This window comes from Venustampulla echinocandica (genome assembly GCF_003357145.1).
Source record: "Venustampulla echinocandica strain BP 5553 chromosome Unknown scaffold_0, whole genome shotgun sequence".
Lineage (NCBI taxonomy): Eukaryota > Fungi > Ascomycota > Leotiomycetes > Helotiales > Pleuroascaceae > Venustampulla > Venustampulla echinocandica.
This window is the reverse complement of record NW_022474205.1, coordinates 2232659-2250568: the sequence shown is the minus strand read 5'-3', so window position 1 is coordinate 2250568 and position 17910 is coordinate 2232659. Positions and strand designations below refer to the sequence as shown.

At 49.6% G+C, this 17910-nt stretch overlaps 6 protein-coding genes across 6 annotated transcripts; 1 reads left to right on the top strand and 5 right to left on the bottom strand.

Annotated features, from left to right (window-relative positions):
• Window positions 1–38: 38 nt before the first annotated feature.
• On the bottom strand, window positions 39–1665 carry BP5553_00692 (Delta(14)-sterol reductase; the record flags this gene model as incomplete). The annotated part of the gene is made up of 3 exons (XM_032009315.1): window positions 39–1159; window positions 1218–1522; window positions 1577–1665. The coding sequence occupies 3 exons, from the start codon at window positions 1663–1665 to the stop codon at window positions 39–41; spliced, it is 1515 nt and encodes a 504-aa protein (XP_031873369.1).
• A 564-nt stretch (window positions 1666–2229) lies between these two features.
• On the top strand, window positions 2230–3774 carry BP5553_00691 (Mannose 6-phosphate receptor; the record flags this gene model as incomplete). Its single annotated transcript, XM_032009314.1, has 3 exons — window positions 2230–2582; window positions 2633–3107; window positions 3598–3774. 3 exons carry the CDS (start codon window positions 2230–2232, stop codon window positions 3772–3774), a joined length of 1005 nt encoding a protein of 334 aa, XP_031873368.1.
• A 1335-nt stretch (window positions 3775–5109) lies between these two features.
• BP5553_00690 (Monooxygenase, FAD-binding) lies at window positions 5110–6471 on the bottom strand (the record flags this gene model as incomplete). Its single annotated transcript, XM_032009313.1, has 1 exon — window positions 5110–6471. The coding sequence occupies one exon, from the start codon at window positions 6469–6471 to the stop codon at window positions 5110–5112; it is 1362 nt and encodes a 453-aa protein (XP_031873367.1).
• Window positions 6472–6855: 384 nt separating this feature from the next.
• Window positions 6856–9430, bottom strand: BP5553_00689 (Transcription factor; the record flags this gene model as incomplete). Its single annotated transcript, XM_032009312.1, has 3 exons — window positions 6856–8535; window positions 8588–9310; window positions 9401–9430. The coding sequence occupies 3 exons, from the start codon at window positions 9428–9430 to the stop codon at window positions 6856–6858; spliced, it is 2433 nt and encodes an 810-aa protein (XP_031873366.1).
• Window positions 9431–10510: 1080 nt separating this feature from the next.
• On the bottom strand, window positions 10511–13255 carry BP5553_00688 (uncharacterized protein; the record flags this gene model as incomplete). Its single annotated transcript, XM_032009311.1, has 1 exon — window positions 10511–13255. The coding sequence occupies one exon, from the start codon at window positions 13253–13255 to the stop codon at window positions 10511–10513; it is 2745 nt and encodes a 914-aa protein (XP_031873365.1).
• Window positions 13256–15188: 1933 nt separating this feature from the next.
• On the bottom strand, window positions 15189–15761 carry BP5553_00687 (uncharacterized protein; the record flags this gene model as incomplete). Its single annotated transcript, XM_032009310.1, has 2 exons — window positions 15189–15550; window positions 15602–15761. 2 exons carry the CDS (start codon window positions 15759–15761, stop codon window positions 15189–15191), a joined length of 522 nt encoding a protein of 173 aa, XP_031873364.1.
• Window positions 15762–17910: the final 2149 nt, after the last annotated feature.

Sequence of the window (17910 nt, the reverse complement as noted above, 5' to 3'; positions counted from 1 at the left end):
CCCCATTCCTACTCCATCGTCGTGACATATTCCTTCCTCTAATAAATACCAGGAACGATCCTGTATCGTACAATCTCGGTGTACCTCTTCCAATCATCGCCATACTTTCTAATGCACTTCTCCTCATCCCTCCTCTCGCGATGAATCAACAGAATTGCAAAGTAGATCAAGTAGAAGTACGTGAACATCATTCCCCAACCTCTTGCAGAGCCCTGCAAAACTTCGGTAAAGCCCGTAGGACCGGAATACACGAATGATTTATCTGCGGCAGATTGTCCGGTGCCGGGGGCGGTAGAGCTGTGCTGTACGAGATAGCCAGCCATTCCGGTAGGCAGACAGTAAGCCCATGCTTGAATCCAGTCACCAAAATAGTTGATATGTCTTGTGACACCCCACCATCCGGAGGTCAGCAGTTTTGACCCGGATCTGGTCTCGATGTATTTCAGGTGTGCTACGCGGCTATCCTTGGGGTTGGTGCGGAAGCGGTTCTTCTCGTTGTTGGCGCTGCGGAAGATGTAGTATCCTAGTCCAGCTGCACCAATAACTGGGATTACGCCGGTGATACCGAGAGTAAGTGGGTATACTGAGAGATAACGAGCTTGGATAGAGTAGATGAATGGTACCCAGACAAGATCCCCAAATGCGAGCATAAAGCCAAAGCCGTCAGTCGTGATATCCATAGTGGTAAGAATTGACGGTTCCATCCACCAGGAGTCAACGACGTAGAGGCTTTGGAATGCTGAAATGAGGAAAATGCTGTCGGTCACGGTGCCGTATGCCCTGTATTGGCGCGCTATGAATGCGCAATTGAACAATATCCAGCCCAACATACCTGGGCGCAACTCACACCATTCTTTGATGTCGACTTCGCCGATAAGGGGAATTGTAACGCGGGGGTTGAGTTCTCGCCCAATGAACCAGTCGTAGAGCATGTTTCCTGACTGCCCACCAGCTGCCAGCTCTCGACGCTCGGCATTGCCTGGCTTTACGCTAAAGCTGCGGACGTAGACAAATGTTGCGATGGTGTAGGCGATTATGATATTGGTTGTGAGAATTTGGAGGAAGTTATCGTAAATGAAGGTCCAAACGGGGAATTCGGTGCCTTGGGCGATAGTGCCAGCTAAGCAGATACTTAAAGTGACCATGGATGAAGACCAAGCTATATGGGGTAAGTATTGGCATTGAAACCAAAGCATCACTCCGCCAAATAAACGTACTATTAAACTTGTACTTCAATCTTCCCCCTGACGAGAGTTCAACGCCCTCGACCTCCTGTCCAGGGAGCACCCGGTGGAGGACAAGAGAGAGTAGGTAATAACCCAGCACCTTTGCAGAGACATCCCAGTTTGTCAACCCCCATATCCCATTTTGTGGCCATCCAACATCTTGTTTGAGCTTCTCAATTGTCAGGGTTGAAGGAGAGAGCGCGGAGGGGACTGGGCAGCCAGATATATCGTTGCAGAGCAATTGCGCAACGTAGCACGCGATTGGTAAACCAAAAGAGATGGCAAATGCGCCGGGCCTGTGAGTGTCAGAGGAGTCTAGAAAGAGGAAGACAGTATAGGTCATGACTTACGGTCCTGCAAATTCGTAGCCGTGAGGGCGGGCATGGGAATTTGCAGGCTTAGCCACGGCCTTTGAGGCTTTGGAAGCTTTGGGGGCCATTGTGCGAACTGGATGAAAACCAAGTTCAGCTAATGAAGAAATGATATGATCGAAAGGAAACTGAGATATCAAGTCACCATGCGTCAACAGCACTCCGTACTTGTATCCCACAGGTTCATTAGTTACATGGGACGATATGGACTCGCCGGGTGTTTGGAGATCCGCTCGTATTCGCGTTTCCCACGTCAACGACTGCAGCCAAGTGACCTCCGAAGTTAATCCGCGTGTGGAATCCAATCACTGCGCCACCGTTTGTGTTCAGCCACCGTGGCTCAAGGGACAAGGTACCGGAGTACGGAAATACTGGTCCGGAGTCGTCGTAGGCTGTACCGATGTTCAGGTACGGGAATCCTACAGAGTGTCCAAACCAACTATCAACTCCACAAACAACATCCTCTCCTCGCGCTGGGAGGTTTATTTGAGCTTAGTCTCAACTATCCAGTCATTCCTTTCATCGCCATTCCAATCTAACATTGTAAAACTAGCACCCTCTTTATACTGTTGCGCCTCGGCGCAGGTTGTCCCTTTCGGCCACATATCAACATCTTTATTCCCATTCTCACGATGTATTCCCGACTCCTCCCAGCTTCTCTTCTTGTCGCACTGGCATTGCACAGCCAGGCGACTACTGCCGCCGAGCCAAAGGTCATGGACCCATGTACAGTCGCGGGATCGAACGGTGCCTTTTACGACCTTCGACCGCTCTCAATACTGCCTCCGAAGGATGGGAAGAAGCCAGGCAAGCACGAGAAGACGGACGATTGGCATGTGAAGGGTTATGACTACCCCTACAACTTTACTTTGAACATTTGTGCTCCTGCTATAAAACCAGCGGAGCATGCCGTGGGCATTGACAAGAAGCTATGGGCAAATGTCAGCGCTTACTACGAGCATAAGGATAAGATCTATTCTATTGGGTTGGTAGATTCCTATAATTTTTTGATCTTCCTCTCCTGACTTCTATCAGACAACTATCATCAAATCTCACTCTCCGGGGGAGACGACTAGTTCTACAATACACGGATGGCTCTCCATGCCGGGATGACCGAAAACGAAACCCAAAGTCAGACGACGACGACGAAGACGAAGAAGATGACGAAGATGAGAAACCCAAAAAAGATAGTTCGAGCCGAAAGTCCACCATGATCTCCTTCCACTGCGACAAAGACCCCCTCGCAACCCAACCATCCGTAACGTTTGTAGGTGCCGACCCTGATAATTGCGCCTATTCGTTCGAAGTGCTTTCAAAAGACGCCTGCATCGGGGCGGAACCTGCAAAACAAGGAGCAGGGCCTGGTGCCGTGTTCGCCATTATTGGCGTCATCGCAATCCTCGTGTACTTCCTAGGAGGCGTATTCTACCAGCGCAATGTAGCGCACGCGAGAGGGTGGCGTCAGCTGCCGAATTACAGCATATGGGCTGGCATGGGGAGTTTTATTAAGGTGAGCGCGCTTACTTGTTTTCTACGGGCGAAGCAGCGCGTTTTTCCTAGGGTCGCCAGTGTCAGGGATGGCATCCTGCCCACGATGGAAGCACGGCCTTTGATGGGGGCAAAGAGAGGCCACAGGGCGTACTTATCGAGGTCATCGTGGGACTCGGGTCATCTCTCATGATACTGCCTATGTCGGCACTATCGCGCTGTTCTGTCCGAATTCCTCCACGTCCAACTACACAAAAGTTAAAAGTCGAGAAGACTACCTATTATCATCCGTCCTGTAAAGATATTTCCCTTTGTCCTCTCAGCATATCATCAACATAGCATAATCCGCAGTGTATAATCTACATGTACTTCTTAGCTAGGACAGCATAGTACAATTTTGGGCGTTGCAAAATCCCGACCTTTTACACACAAGCTACCCATCTATCCCGCAATCATTTCTTCTGTTCTTCTCTAAAGCTAACACTTCTGCTAACGCAAATGCCCCTTTACAGGATACATTCATAATCGCCACATCGTCTTGTGCACGCCTCCTCCCTTCACGCCGGGGCTACAGCTCCCTCTCCGTCTCCGCTAACGGGTCATCCAGTGGCCGCGGACGTGGCAGAGGGTCTGGACCCGAGGATGAGAATCGGCTGATTGACCAGCTGGATGAGGAGTGGGATGATTGATCTGTCCTCCTCCCTTTTAACTTTATATATTCCGAGATTTCATTCGGAATTTGAAACAAAAAACGAAGGATGAGGTTATATTTTCGGATTTTGTGATCTCAATGAAAGCTAGGGAAGGGCAGGATGGGATTCCTAAACGGCGTTTTTGGAGGGTTTTTTTTTATACTTTTGGCCTCTGGTAAGGTATGGATTTATAGATGGCGTGCGCATGTATTGCGTGATGTATATTTTGCGGGTATAACATGCAAACTCAAAAGAAAGGTGTGCAACGTAAGATAGTGGTTTATATTAACAGATATGATTTTGCATATTGTATTAGCAGCCCCGCGCGGGGCTTGGTGTGTAATACAATTAGGGAAATTCTACGTGTTTTGATTCGTATGTGTTTGTTGGCACGCTGTGCCTTTGCTTTTGGTCTTGCGCTCATTTGATATAACGTCTATCCCTGCGTGCCGAGACGTACCCTGTAACGAGACAAATCTGAGGTACTTCAAGTTTAAGCTACTTTAACTCTGTGAATATATTAAAATTTCTTTTTATTTTCTTTTTAGTGCATTGTATACTTCCCCCGAACACTGCTAACCTATTAATTCCGAAAATTATTATCGCGTCGTTGCTACCGCCCTAAATTTACAGAAGGCCTACTTTTATACAATAATAGGATCCCTCGACCTACGACACTACTATCAAACTTTTATTACCTTTTGAATACATAGAACGATTAGATATAACATTTAGATTTTATTATAAAGCTACAAAGATATTGTCACGATTGTGGCGGCCAGGGCGTGCTATGTCATACGACATCGCTACATAGGCTGCTACCTCCTCCAATTAAGCGAGCAGCGACCCTGGTCAGCTGCGTCGTGGTTACAGTAATCTCTGTAAATTTTATACTGTAATACCTGTGGCTGCTAAGTTGTGGATACGACGCTTGTGGCTGAGCAGGGGTGGATCTGTCCCGGAAAATTCAGCCTGTGACGGTACAGATAGTAGCACGTGATTCCCTCAGACCCTGCCTGGATCGCTTAAGAAATCTGATACTGTTTGACGTTCGGATTAAATTTCATTGTATGTAATATATCTCATGTAAGTTACCGTATCATTTCTCGCAGTAACGTATGATGACCCTCGCAAACTAAAGTAATACGATGAGTAAGGCCGGGCACCCTCATGTACCCGTCTAAGCAGCTCTACTCACAGGCGTAGCAAGATCCACGCCGGCTTAAATGGAGAGATGAGATGTTGTATATTTCAGATAAGATGAAAAATGGTACAAATACATTGGGGCTGGTATCCGCCACCAAAGCTGAATATCGGCGGTAAATGCCATGCTCATTCCTCTAATTCCAGCTCCGGATACTGTGGGAGCTGCCAGGTTTCCTTCTCATCCTTCATCAGCGCATTGACTAGGCTATTTATCTTAAGCTTCGACAGAATTGCCAGAGCAAAGTAAAATATATTTAACCCGAGCTTGGAACGAAATATAGCGAGATTCATAGGAGGAAGTTGCTGAACTTTTTCCACGTAAGGTCGTAGCACCGTTTCATAAGATTCTAGCGCTGCGCCGACGTTGTCTCCATGTCTCGCGAGTTCGCCGGCAAGCACGTATGCTCCGACGAGTGATGCCGTGGTTCCAAGCCCAGTTAAAACACTCGGGCAGTATCCGGCATCGCCCAGCAGAACAACTCGCCCTTTGGACCATGTGTCCACTTTGACCTGAGCAACCGAGGTCGTGTAGAAGTCATCAGTAGTCCGCATCTCGGCAAGTACTCGTTTGCTTTCCCATCCGAAATCCGTATATAACGTTTCCCATAGGTTTTTCTGTTTCTCAACCGGCTGTTTAACCATCTCCTTTAACTCCTCTGTAGTGGATACCGTAAGCATGGCTTGTGTAAAGTCCTTGTGCGCGCAGCGAAGCGACAGCACCTTGAGCCCTGGTAGAAGACAGCTTTTGAACAAGGTACTGTTGAACTCTTCCTCTGATTTTGGCATATGGAAGTATGCAACCGAGTGGCCCGTATACCTGAGCGTGGAATCGTAGTCCTTCTTGGGCTCCCATAGCATACGCCGCGTCAGGGAGTTCTGGCCATCCGCACCGACAACAAGATCGTACTCGTCTGAAGAGCCGTCTGAGAATACGACGTTGACCCTGGAGTCAAGTTGCGTAAGCTCAATCGCATGCTTTCCGAAAAGGTACCGCAGCCTCTGCGACTCTTTTCCTAAGGTTTTTGTAACGATCGCTTTGCTCCCTTCATATAACACCGCTACCAGGTCCGCCCTCATGATCTCATATTCGCTCGTCACTCCTTTGTATCCTTTACCGGCTTCGTTGACGCTGAATCTCGCCCACTCTCTGCCTTTCGTGTCAACGAAAGTGAAAGCTGTCTCGTGTATGCTCCTTGCTCGGACCGCATCGATCAGTCCCAGCCTCTTCATCAGCGGGGCACCATATGACTTCAAATCAAGCTGGGTTCCGCCGGTACGGAACTTGGATTCTCTCTCGACTATAGTGATGTCGTGTCCTTGTTTGGACCGCACGAGGAAGTTGGCGAGGGCTGTGCCGGCGATGCCAGCACCGTTAATAAGAATTTTCAGAGGCATTGCGGAAGAGCAATGAGCAGGGGCGTTGGATGAGACAGCTAATTTCTTCTCATTTGAAAATTTACTTCTTTGAATCTTAATACCATCAATCATGAGACGCCTTACCGATGTGGTGCTCTTTATACGCTCGCCAACGGACGTATGCGACTGCGGAGCTAGCGACGGACGTAAGCCTCAGGGTCTTAGAGCGGCTGTAAGCAGAGCGGGTGTAACAAACCTATACAGTAACGGACCTAACCGGTCCCATATGCGCATCAAAAAAAGAAACATGTATAAAAATCGCAAAGAACGATACTGTTGGTTTACCTACTAATCACCTGATATCAATAGCAGCTAAGAGGACTGAAAGGTTACACAAGGCAAAAGCAATGGTCGGTGACAGAGCTTGGTATGCTACTGATGTTCCCACTCTTGGGCCTACTGTTGGCCTCCTGCTCAACCATGGGATAACAACAGCATATCCGAATGCCTAGTAGGCTACGAAAGCCCCAGATCAGGCAGAAAGAATTCCAGGTCAAAGTCCCAAAGCGAGTTTTCCGGCAGCCAATCCAAAGTTGAGGACGTGACGGCCGCGTCGTCGTAATACGGCACGGGCTCAGTGCCGGCTTGTGTCTGCAGCAGATCATGACATAACTGAAGGCTGTCCCTTGCTCCTTGTGCAATCATGAGCTCACATGGCACGCCTTCTTCCGTAGCTTCGGTTTGTGCCAATATCATACTCAGAAACATGTGAATCTTGACATTGGTGTCGCCTTGGTGCATCCTCGCCACCGCCAAAGAGATCATATCCCTCACGGCTTGCTTGAGAAGCTCTCGGTGCTGGGCATTGCGAAGGAGCGTCCCCTCTCGATGCTGCACTGAGACTTGCGAAAGAATCTCGCGGCCGATGATAGATGTTGCATACCAGAAACCCTCGCGGAACAGCCCCCCTCCGGTAGCCATGATTCGTGAGAAGCCTTCGTCTGGTTCGGGAGAGACGATGGCCATAGCAACGTCTAGGTTAACTTTGAGAGAATAGAAAATCGGGTTTGCCTGCGCCTTGCTGGAAAATAAACAGTGTAGGGGGATTAGAAATCGGCGTACGAAATAATCGATCAGATTCCTGTGGAATGGGGTCATACCAGAGTTGATGTTCTCTTGGCCGAATTTCCTGTATGCAGAATATGAATCGGTCAGTTCCGAACTCAGTGAAAGCGCGTCCTGGTAAGATAGTTCTGCTTTAAGGCCGCTGAGTAGCTGGAGAATGCGGAGGCGTGTCGGTATCGAGTCGAGGAGGATAAGCTGTATTGAGGAAGTTGTGTAGGTGCTTCTCGGATGGGGCACGAGCTCGATAGTCGACTCATCAATCTCATCGTCGTTGTAGTTTGAAGGTGCTTCGGTATCAAAATGGTTTAAGGAGATTATGGGCGGCATCGCCGAGTCTAGGGACGACTGTATTGCCATCTCGAGCACAGTAGCCCATAACCGCCTTCGGAGTTCAGCCTGTAGTAACGACATCGCCGGGAGGTGTTTGGGATCGTGATGAAGCCCTATCTGCATGGCCGTACGAATTACCGACCCCATCGACACCCAAACTAGGTCGCCGCCAATTGAGAAGATCTGTCGTGCAAGGATCACCAAGCAGTAGACCTGGAGCCCCCTGACGTCCAGGCGATCCTTTTCCAGCGGGCCGGAAAGCCATGCCTGAGCAGCATGGACCCATTGTTGTACCTTTTGTCGTAGACCCGTGGTGGCATTCCCATGGTTGTGTAGACTTGACCCTATGCTGATTACCAGGAGGATCTTGAGACACTGACTGGCCGTGGCACTCTCTGGGTTGTCCCAGTATCTCTGGTACTCGGAACGAAACGAAGGCACGTGAATTATCCGATACACCGACTCGAAAGAGGTACAGTAGAGATCGACCATGGTGTCTGCCAGCTCGCGGGAGGGGGGGCGAAGATCAAAGCCAGCTCCTCCGAGAGACTTGCTTGGTCGCCCCGTCTTAAGACGTTTTGCGAACACTTTAGACTTTCGCAGGAGATCCCCAATCTCTTCAAGCAGGGATTCAATCTCAGGCCCGTGGAAGGAGTTCGGCTTGTCGTCGTCGTCTGTTTCGCCGTAGCTAGCAAAGAGGCCGCCGCCAGCCGCGGAATAGCAAGCTACGATAAGGTCAAACTGAAGTAGAAGTCAGTGCAAAGTAGCAGAAGGACGTAACTGTAGGCCATACCTCATCAGCCATACCCAACCAGTAGCTCCATTTTAAGGTCCTTGTCTTGTAGAGGCTGACCCGTGTATTTTGATGCACCGGTTGGCGATCAATCAATTCCCCTCCAGGCTCAGAGTGCGCAAGTACGGGACTCGTTGCCAGAGAATCCTCGAGATGCTGTATCCGTCGTAAAAGAGCATGTACACTTGGCTGCTCATCTTCGGCACGGGTGGTTGGTGGGGTCTGAGCTGTGGTGGCTTCTATTTGCCCCGCGAGTGTTAGTGCTGGTGTGGACTGTGATATATCCGCTCTGGCGACGAGAGGCCTGGACGTCACTCTGCCCTTTTCGTTTACGATTCTATGTGTACGAGATTGTCGGCTTTGGGCACGGGAGGATGGGGTATCAACTGGTGAGGAGACTGCTGTTCGGCCCTGCGTACTGCTTTGGACGGGGGAGGTCTCGGGCGCATCTCGAAAGACCTTGTGCACACACTGGATCGCGACAGAGACGCAATGTGAGCACGGATCTTCCCGATCGCACTTTATCTTTCGTCGCCTGCATTCCAGGCACGAGAATGCTGGTCTTCGGCGCCGGCGAGGTCTCTCCATTGGTGGCGTGCTGGAACTTGAAGAAGCAGACAAAGACGGCGCTGCTCTCAGCCGTAAGATATTTGGCTGAGGTGAAGAGACGTTTTGTGACGTAGGTGCGCTTGGCGAGCTTAGTGGGCGTAGATTTGGATTGAGCTGGCAATTATATCAATTTAGCTGACTAGAGGACAGCTTCGCGGTAATGTTGCCCTCGTTGCACAAGAACGGCGAGCGCGTAAAACCGACCAATCGCCTGCTAATCAATAAAGGTCCCATAGTTTGGTCTTATTTTACTGATAGTGTATCTCGATAGGGACAAGGAGAATGTGTAGCTTAACACTGGTGGAGAGTATCTTTTATATCGTCCAAGGTATCAGTGTACGGTTTTAATCTCAAGGATCCGATGTAGCATTAGTATTTAGGGATAAAAGTTAATCCGTATTGACTAAACTACACACGTGACATTATACGCACATGACCGGACCTAGGATGAGTGGCTGAGGAAAATATAACAGGCCCTGAATATATACAGTATTTTGGAACAGGCTAATGCACACCAGTAAGCACTAAATCCTGAAACTAAACCGTTCTGTTTTTGACCCTTCTGCTCAAACCGGAGTAACTCCCGGACATTATCATTTTCCTCTTTTAGCGTTTTCAAAATTTAGGGCCATATTATTTATTTACAGAAGCTTTCCCCAAGTGCTCCGAATTTTAAAGAAATCTTAATAGTTGCAATTAAGCGGGGGGGACAGCCGAAGCGGCGATCAGGAGCGTGATTGAAAAGATCGACAATATAATCAACTACAGTCTTTTTCTTATTTCTAAGTAGTCTTCTTAGAGAGAAATAGCTAAAGAAACAAACATATTGATAGCAAATTCATAGACTTACTCTGTTAAAATTTATAATTCTAAAACCATAAATCTGTCTCGTGACACCGTGCGTCTCGGGACGCAGGGAGAGACGTTACTTCCTATGTCGATCTGAGATGTAACCTCCTTGGCCTCCCTGCTGGAAGTAACCCATTCACAATCCTTTCTTTCTTTCATTCTTCTAAACCCCTTCTGGAACTGAATATCATCTAGTTGATTGCTCATATATTTCTAATATCTTCTTCTTTCTAGTGTATATATAATCTACTCTCTCCCATACCCCTCGCAGATATATGCATATGCTAAACAAGTTCTTAGATGTTATACAAATACAACGCCTGCCCCCGCGCCAATGCTTCCTTTATTTCAAAACTCTTGCCTGACATATGTGTTGTTTGTTTATACAACAAAGAAACCCAACGATAACTCCTATCAAAAATGCCGCGTATGGATAAGTAGATAGGATAGGGGTATATACCCCGCTCACTCGCTATCCGTCGTCTCCTTTATCAAACCCAACCCAATCCCCTTGGCTCTCCCCTTTAGAACAGCCTCTAACGCCTTACCCACTGCTTCTAAATCTCCCAATAGTGTAACGTGGCCGCGGTCGCTTTTGATCCGGCCATGGTTAACGGTTTTATATCCTTCGGGCAACATAGCCTCCCTTGCAAGACAGACACCGTCACCGCTCGCAAAGGCAAGATTATCGTAGGAATCCGAGCACGGGATGCCTTCCCGACCATCGACCTTGGCGCCGTAGCAGGTGGGGATGGATTTCCCGTAGATGACGGCGAGGGGCGGGTAGCGGTTCGGCTTGGAAAGCGATGGGCGGAAACGCAGTTCTTGTTTGAACTTCTTGGTCTCGGCGAGGGTGCGCTCCAGGTAGGCGATGGCTTTTGAGCGTGGGATGGTTAGGGCTGTGGAGATGGACTGGTTCGTGTATATGCCTTTGGTCATGGAGTTGGGCTTACTGTCCATTTTGGGGGCTAAGGTACGGTCGGTGCCATGGTCTACCTCCCGGGCGATATCAGCTGCTCGAGTAATCCTCATTGTATGGGCATGTGGTGCATAATTTCCATTGTCGGCCGAGCTGGAAATTACTTTCTTTCCCGGAATTGGAACACTCAAAATATTTGATGACAGGTTAAGCAATCCGCCTAACCCTCCTGGAGATTGATTTCGAGGTGGCAATGGTGGATCCGTACAAGGAGACAAGCGATACTTGATCCAGTCATCCAAGCTGAAAAAATCTACTGGATACTGCTCCTTCGTGCGTATATCCACAAAACAACGGCCATGCTCAGGAAGGAGGACAAAGCTTGTCCGTAAGGTGAAATTAACCTGGGCTGTCAAGACTCTTGAGCTCAACATGACTGCATCGCCGTTCCTCAGAGGGCCTAAAATGTTTACGCACGATTGCGGCACTCCAGCGTAAACGACGCCGGAGAATAGCTCTGGACGGTGGTTGACAACATGTCGAGTGATGAGCCCTCCTAAGCTATGTGCGATAACCATAGCACCGGCATTCCCCTGCACCGAGCCATCTTTCGAAGGCTGATTGCAAGGTAGCGTTTCCAAAAATTCCGCGAGTTTCCGACTCAATATATGGGGGCTTAGTCGCCAATCATAACCGTAATTCCAAACTCGCAATTTTCCATTCCGGGCATTCTCGCACTCGCTAAGTCGTTTGAAGAGCCGTTTCGATATATCGACCGGTCCGATATTTTGAAGCATTCCAGATGGGTATATCGATTCCTCCATCCTTTCCTCGTCCTCTGGCTCCAGGCCGACTTCCAAGTCAACCTTCCGTATATTCAGACCAACTTTTACCGGAACCCAGACTTGACGGTCTGTTTTCGTTGAGCGGAGAATTGACCCTCGATATCCACCCATCACCACAACATCACCCGTAAGAGACTCAAGGGCCCGATCCATCGCACTTACGGATTGTGCATTGGCTACCGATTCAAGACTAGCCATAGCCGTCCGAGGTTGAGAGGCCGCAGCACCAACCATTCCTGATGCAACCGCGGGATTAGGAAGCGCGGACGGCCTGTCCTTTGTGTGGCCTGGTAAAATCTCTGGCAGCAAATCAGTATCTGTTCTCCACCGAGCAGGGCTATTGTTGGCGTTTAAAAAGTTCATGTTGAAGTTAAAACCAGCGACACGGGGCATACTTGGCATGCTGGGCATTTGCGGCATCCTAAAACTGGATCTATCTTGCAGAGTGTCTCTAATAGCCTTGATACGCGAATTGACCTGCTCGTTTTGATTTTCGAATCGCGAATCGTCACCGAGAGAAGAGGCTCGGGATAGTGAGTGGTAGAGTAAGGAATCATCGGAAGTAACTCGTCTTATTGATTTCGATCGCTGAGGTCCTGCTAGGAGATTATTTTCCGAGCATGATTCTGGCGTTGTCCCAAATATTGGGCTGTAACCCCGAGGTCGGGGGGAAGAACCGCCACGTGGAGTGGCGCCTGGAACAAACATGCTTGAGGGCCGGGTTCGACGTATGTCTCTAGAGGCACCGGCGGGCCCCTGGCTGTGTGAAGTATTAGAAGACCCAAAGAAATGCCCTATTTGTGGCATCGAAGGTAAGCCTTTGGGCAAGAACTTCTTTAGCCCTTCCAGGCTGGCCGATCGTGACCTTGTCCTCGCATTATTGAACACGCCGGCCAATGCCGACTGGGGTTCTGTCCGCCGTGTCTGTATCGCTCTTGAGCCCGGGTACCATGGGCCTGGGAGTGCTGAGGTTTCAGGCTTTGGCGATGGAAGCTTTGGAAAGGGGACATTTTCTCCAGCAATTGGTTGGGATTGATCTTCTGCCGGTTGGCGTAAAGATAATCCTTCCATATCTGCAAAGGCGTCGGAAGATTGTTCCTCTCTGGAATGCGCTTGATATACTGCCGGAGGGGTAGGTATTTCCGCATCGCTATCGTAAAAACCACCACCGTTCACGTCGTCCATTGCCGCAGCCTTCTCAATCGCCGGTGTACTTGGTGATTTCATAAGCATTGCAGCCTCGCTGATTGACAACTCGATGAGGGACTCGTCGCCTTCATCGAGACTATTTGAGGTCGCCATATCGTCGGTATTTTCAGATACTCCATTGCGGTATTGGAGGTTGGAGGGAGGAATGCTCGACGATGGGCGTTTTGTCTCAGCTGAAAGCAAGTCCACATCTTCTTCCGAAGCCGTTGACGACACTGCGCCGGTCTGCGCCGCCATCGCGGGCGCCATTAATTACTAGAGCTGGCACGATCGAATGGCGGATGGACGAAAGGGATTTGAGTTTGAGATGACGCCGGAAGCTACGGATGTCTATGATGCTACGAGTAAGCTTGCGAGATCCACCACTATGGAAAATTGTCCGGACTTACTTTTCGTTGCGGCCTCTGCAGCAATTCAATGGCAGCTGGCACCCATCGATCATGTCGCTGACTTGATACCGTGGCTAGATGCAATTCCATCGCATCGATATGATATACGAGCAGCATAGCGTCATACGATGATGTAAACCTTGTCCGGACCCAGCTAGGCTGCTGAACGTCAGAGTAGATACGAGTATGAAGCGAGGCTGATTTTGAACGCGCAAGTCACCAATCCCATCGTCGGCTTACTCATATTCCAACGGATCCAACGACTCCAGCCACGGGTTTCCTTGTCATGAAGTTGGGGTTGGAGACAAAGCTGAACTCAACCACAGAGCTAATAGGAACTAATACTGTAGCTGTTCCAAGATAAAGAGCTGTCTCTCGCTCAACGGGTTTACATCTCATGTCGTCACAAGGCTGAAAAGGTTGGCATGTAAATTTAGACCGAGGTGGGTTGGTTGGTTGGTTGGCTCGGGCGCTTTCCATCTCATAACTGATTAAGCATTTATATGTGCAGCATCTGGATTCCATAACTGCATAACGTGTTGCAGTTATGCACAGGCTGTGCACATGTTGGTATTCATAATTAATAGGGATATCTCCAAGCACAAACAACCATTAATAAATGCATCCTCAAAAATAAACATGACCGCAGACAAGCTTCTATTCCAGATCCCACTCCTTCGTAATGGATGCAGTCAGGTCAAGTACTACGGAGTACACACCAGATCCTAACCTTAACAATCCGTACAAGACACACTTCCTAAAATATCTCCTTCTCTGCCGCTTCCATACATACATTCCAGAGGCACAATGATTGTGCTCATAATTGATCTTCGGTTGTCCGCTTTTGGGAGTGAAGAGCTTTAACCAACAACTGTAATCAATCCAGGGATTTGATTCAAACTTCGAACAAAAAGCCACAGTAGCATTCATTCATTCCATGCTCCTAATCACCTCCGTCTGCAATATCGGCTTTACTCGCTCGCTCGCTCGTTGTCGAGCCGAGAACACTCGCGGATCACCCTCTTTGGAAGCTATTAGCCTATTTTCATCACTTTCTCATTTGTCAATCACACTCTGTGCGTACTGTAATAATCCCGTCGCGCCAACGAGCCAACCACTCGGACCTCTGCGGCGACAGATTATCACCCTTGGCAATTCCCTCGCGCACCCTGACATGTCACTCCCCCAAGTGCGGCGCAATCTCCGAGGAGGAAGCGGCGGCGTGGCGTTGGAGGGGGAACCGGTCCTTTGCTCAACATAGTAGGGAGTAGCGGGAGTAGCGTAGTGGCGCATCCAGGAACAAGTTCTTTGTATATTTAGTGAAACAACAGGGGAAATTACAGGCGATGATAGGCGCTGCTAGTGTGTCCGCCCTCCACACACTCTCGTAGAGATATTCAATTCAATTGTTAGAAGTCACTTTAGAAGTTCATATCACACATATGGGGGATTAGTGGATTTTTTGTCAGGGAGTTGAAATTTGGTTTAGGGAGGATCGGTCTGTTCGTTTCTTGTGACATTCAATGCAGTATGTACAAAAAGCAAAAGATTATAGACGATACAAGACTCCCCTAAAAAAGCATTACCATTCCAAAGCGGCCATGTCACGCCGATTATATCCCTTGAATTAATTACAAGAATCCATCTTCCGTTCTCCCCTTTGATGTATTGTGTATAGCGCATCTAAAACAGGACGCGCCCGCTCATTTTCGTAAAAGCCATAGCCTGGTTCCTCAGCGTGCGGCTGCGAAAGTCAGGCTTTTTCAGAAACAATTGATGACTTATGCGAAGATGAAGGCGGCGACACCGGCAACAGCGGCGAACGCAATGGAGCCCTTGACACCGGAGGCACCGTTGGCGAACTCAGGTGGGCTGGTTGGGGCGGTGACGTTCTTGGGGACGCTAGCAGTTGGGGAAGCAACACCGGGAACACCGCCAGTTGGGACAACTGGAGGAGAGACGGGGGTCTCAACACCACCGGTTGGGGCAGTGACGGTGACGGTGCTGGTGACGGTCTCTGGGACGCAGACCTCAGGAGTTGGGACAACTGGGGCCGGGGTCTCGATGACGGTTGGGACAGCGGTGGTTGGGACAACGGGGGCGCTGGAGTTGGCGTAGCTGGGGACTGAGGTGATAACTGAGGCTGATTCTTTCGTTAGTTCGAAATAGACAGCACCATAGACAGATAACTTACCAGAGGTGACAGTTGAACGGGCTGGGCAGTCGGTGACGGTTGGGTGGCACGAGGTGATGGTGACCTGGACCGTGGAGTATGCGGTGGACTCAGCAGCGGGGGACTTGTGTGCCATGACGGCGGATGCCAACAAGGCAACGGCGGCGATAGAGAATTGCATTTTGAAGGTTGTTGGGGGGGTTGTTTGTTTGGAGGGTGGAGTTTGTATGGGTGGTGCTGAAGAGCTGGATTAGATAGCTGGTTCTTTAAAAGAATGGACGACCGAAGTCAAAGTTGATCAAAGTTATGATGAGGTGAAGAGTTGGCTGTTTGGGCTGAGGAGAAAGAAAGAAGAACAACAAGATGGGATCTCGCGGCCATATAAGTGTTTGGGAGATTAAACAAAGCCTCTTGGGCCAGCGTCCTGGGCGCATGCGATGCCTGTCGGGGTGCAAGGAAGAAGTTCCTGTGGAAGCCTGTCAGGGCCCTTGTGCTCCGCGCCGTTCGCTGGACAGGACAATGATAATGGTGTACTCTACCGTGGTACTGTCCACCGCCTGTCCACTGGTGGCTGCCGCTGTTCTGTTTCCCACTTTACGGGGTAAGATGTGCTTAATCCCTTAATTTAGCCACTCCACCCCAACTCCACGACTCAGCGCAAACGGCCGCCGGCGCAGCAGATTGCACACGCTCATTTCGACATGGGGCACGGGCGGCGGCAAATCTCTGGATAGTAAAATACATGGGACGATCTGCACTTCACTTATCTCACCCCTGAGGAGACGGTGAAGGGGGAGCCCGTCATTGGGCGGAACATCTGCGGCGTTAAAGTAGCTTAAGCAGCGTTCGAGGGTTCTTGGAAGAGGTTGTTGGACTATTGGACTATTGGGCTTTAGGCCTCTGGGCCCTTTTGATGGCGCTAAGTGCTTTGTAGTCGCGTGCGCGGGGACATGCGCCTATTGAAGTGTACGATGTACTTATTGGCAGCTCTTCGGCAGCTCGAACCAAGCTGCATTATCTGCAGTATGATGGAGTGGCAAGTGCTTTGTGTTTGCTGAGGGGTCTGTGGTGGCTAATCATTCAGCGACTAGAGGAGCAACAAGCCTGTGGTTGGCGGCATCCTCCTTTCTGGTACCTGCATTAGCATCCAGTAGCATCCTAAGTAGCACCCAAGTAGCACGCTGGCCAAGCAACTTCATCTCTGCCTCTCAGGGGACACAAGGGACCGCCGATGTCGCCAATTTCCCATCCATCACGCCAAGTTGGCTGGTCCCCTACTAAGTTCCTACGGAGTCCGTCCTATTTGACATATCTGGGCCTGCGAGAGGATTGTGTACGTAGATCTCGTCCTTCGCAGGCGGCAATATCGTGGTGTCCTCCGCACCGAGCGGGGCCTCGAGGAAGCTCTCAACCGGGCTGCTCCCCCTTTGTTGTGGAATTTGTGGGTGTTCTCCTGCTCGCCCAGGTTGCGTGCAAGATAACTCCATCAAATCTCGAGGAACCCCTCCTCCTCTGAAACGGGATTTGCAACTAAAGTGCTGACGATCGGTGCCACCGCCGCCCACTTAGTCCGCCCACGGCCGTCGAACCATTAAGCGACGTCCCCGGCTGTCCGTTTCCTTCTGCTCCCCGTTGCGCCGCGATAATCTCGATATGATATTAATGCGCCTCAGGGGTGGAAATTTGAGAAGGAGGGATCAGCACAGTGCGACCTTGGATTGAGTTGATTTGGAAGCTGTAAATCTCCGTTTATATTGTGTCCAATTTTCTATTGTGCAATACTGGCATCCGGGCCCTCTCGGCGTGATGTGCTCAAGCCTCAAAATGCCATCTGTCTTGCTTGGTTTTTACGGAGCACACTGCCCCGTGCTGGGCTATTCTGTGGGCATTTCATCAACATCGGATCCATATTGTCGCCACCCATTTTCACTCCACGCCTTGACTCATGTGTGAAGGAAGTGAGCTCATGTCTTGATCTCCTTTTTTTTTTTGGAGAAGGTGGAACCTTCCTTCTCACGACCACAATAAAGCTCCACTACCGTTTTGAGGGCAAGAGGAATTATGGGAAACCAAAATATACTCCCGGAAGCAGGCAGGTACACATCTAGTGAGTAACAATCCAGGACGGATTGTGAAGCAAGAGTTGGCTCAGAAACCACATTATGGTCTTGAGACTGATCACATTGTAGCATTATCTAGGATTGAGACCTCATGCGATACATCACATCTGTCTGTCGGAAATCAGGTGAACCAGCGAATCAGTTCGAGGGTAATCGCGAAAGGGATGACCTGCACTACATGTGTCCAAGTCAGACACAGTCCACCGTTTG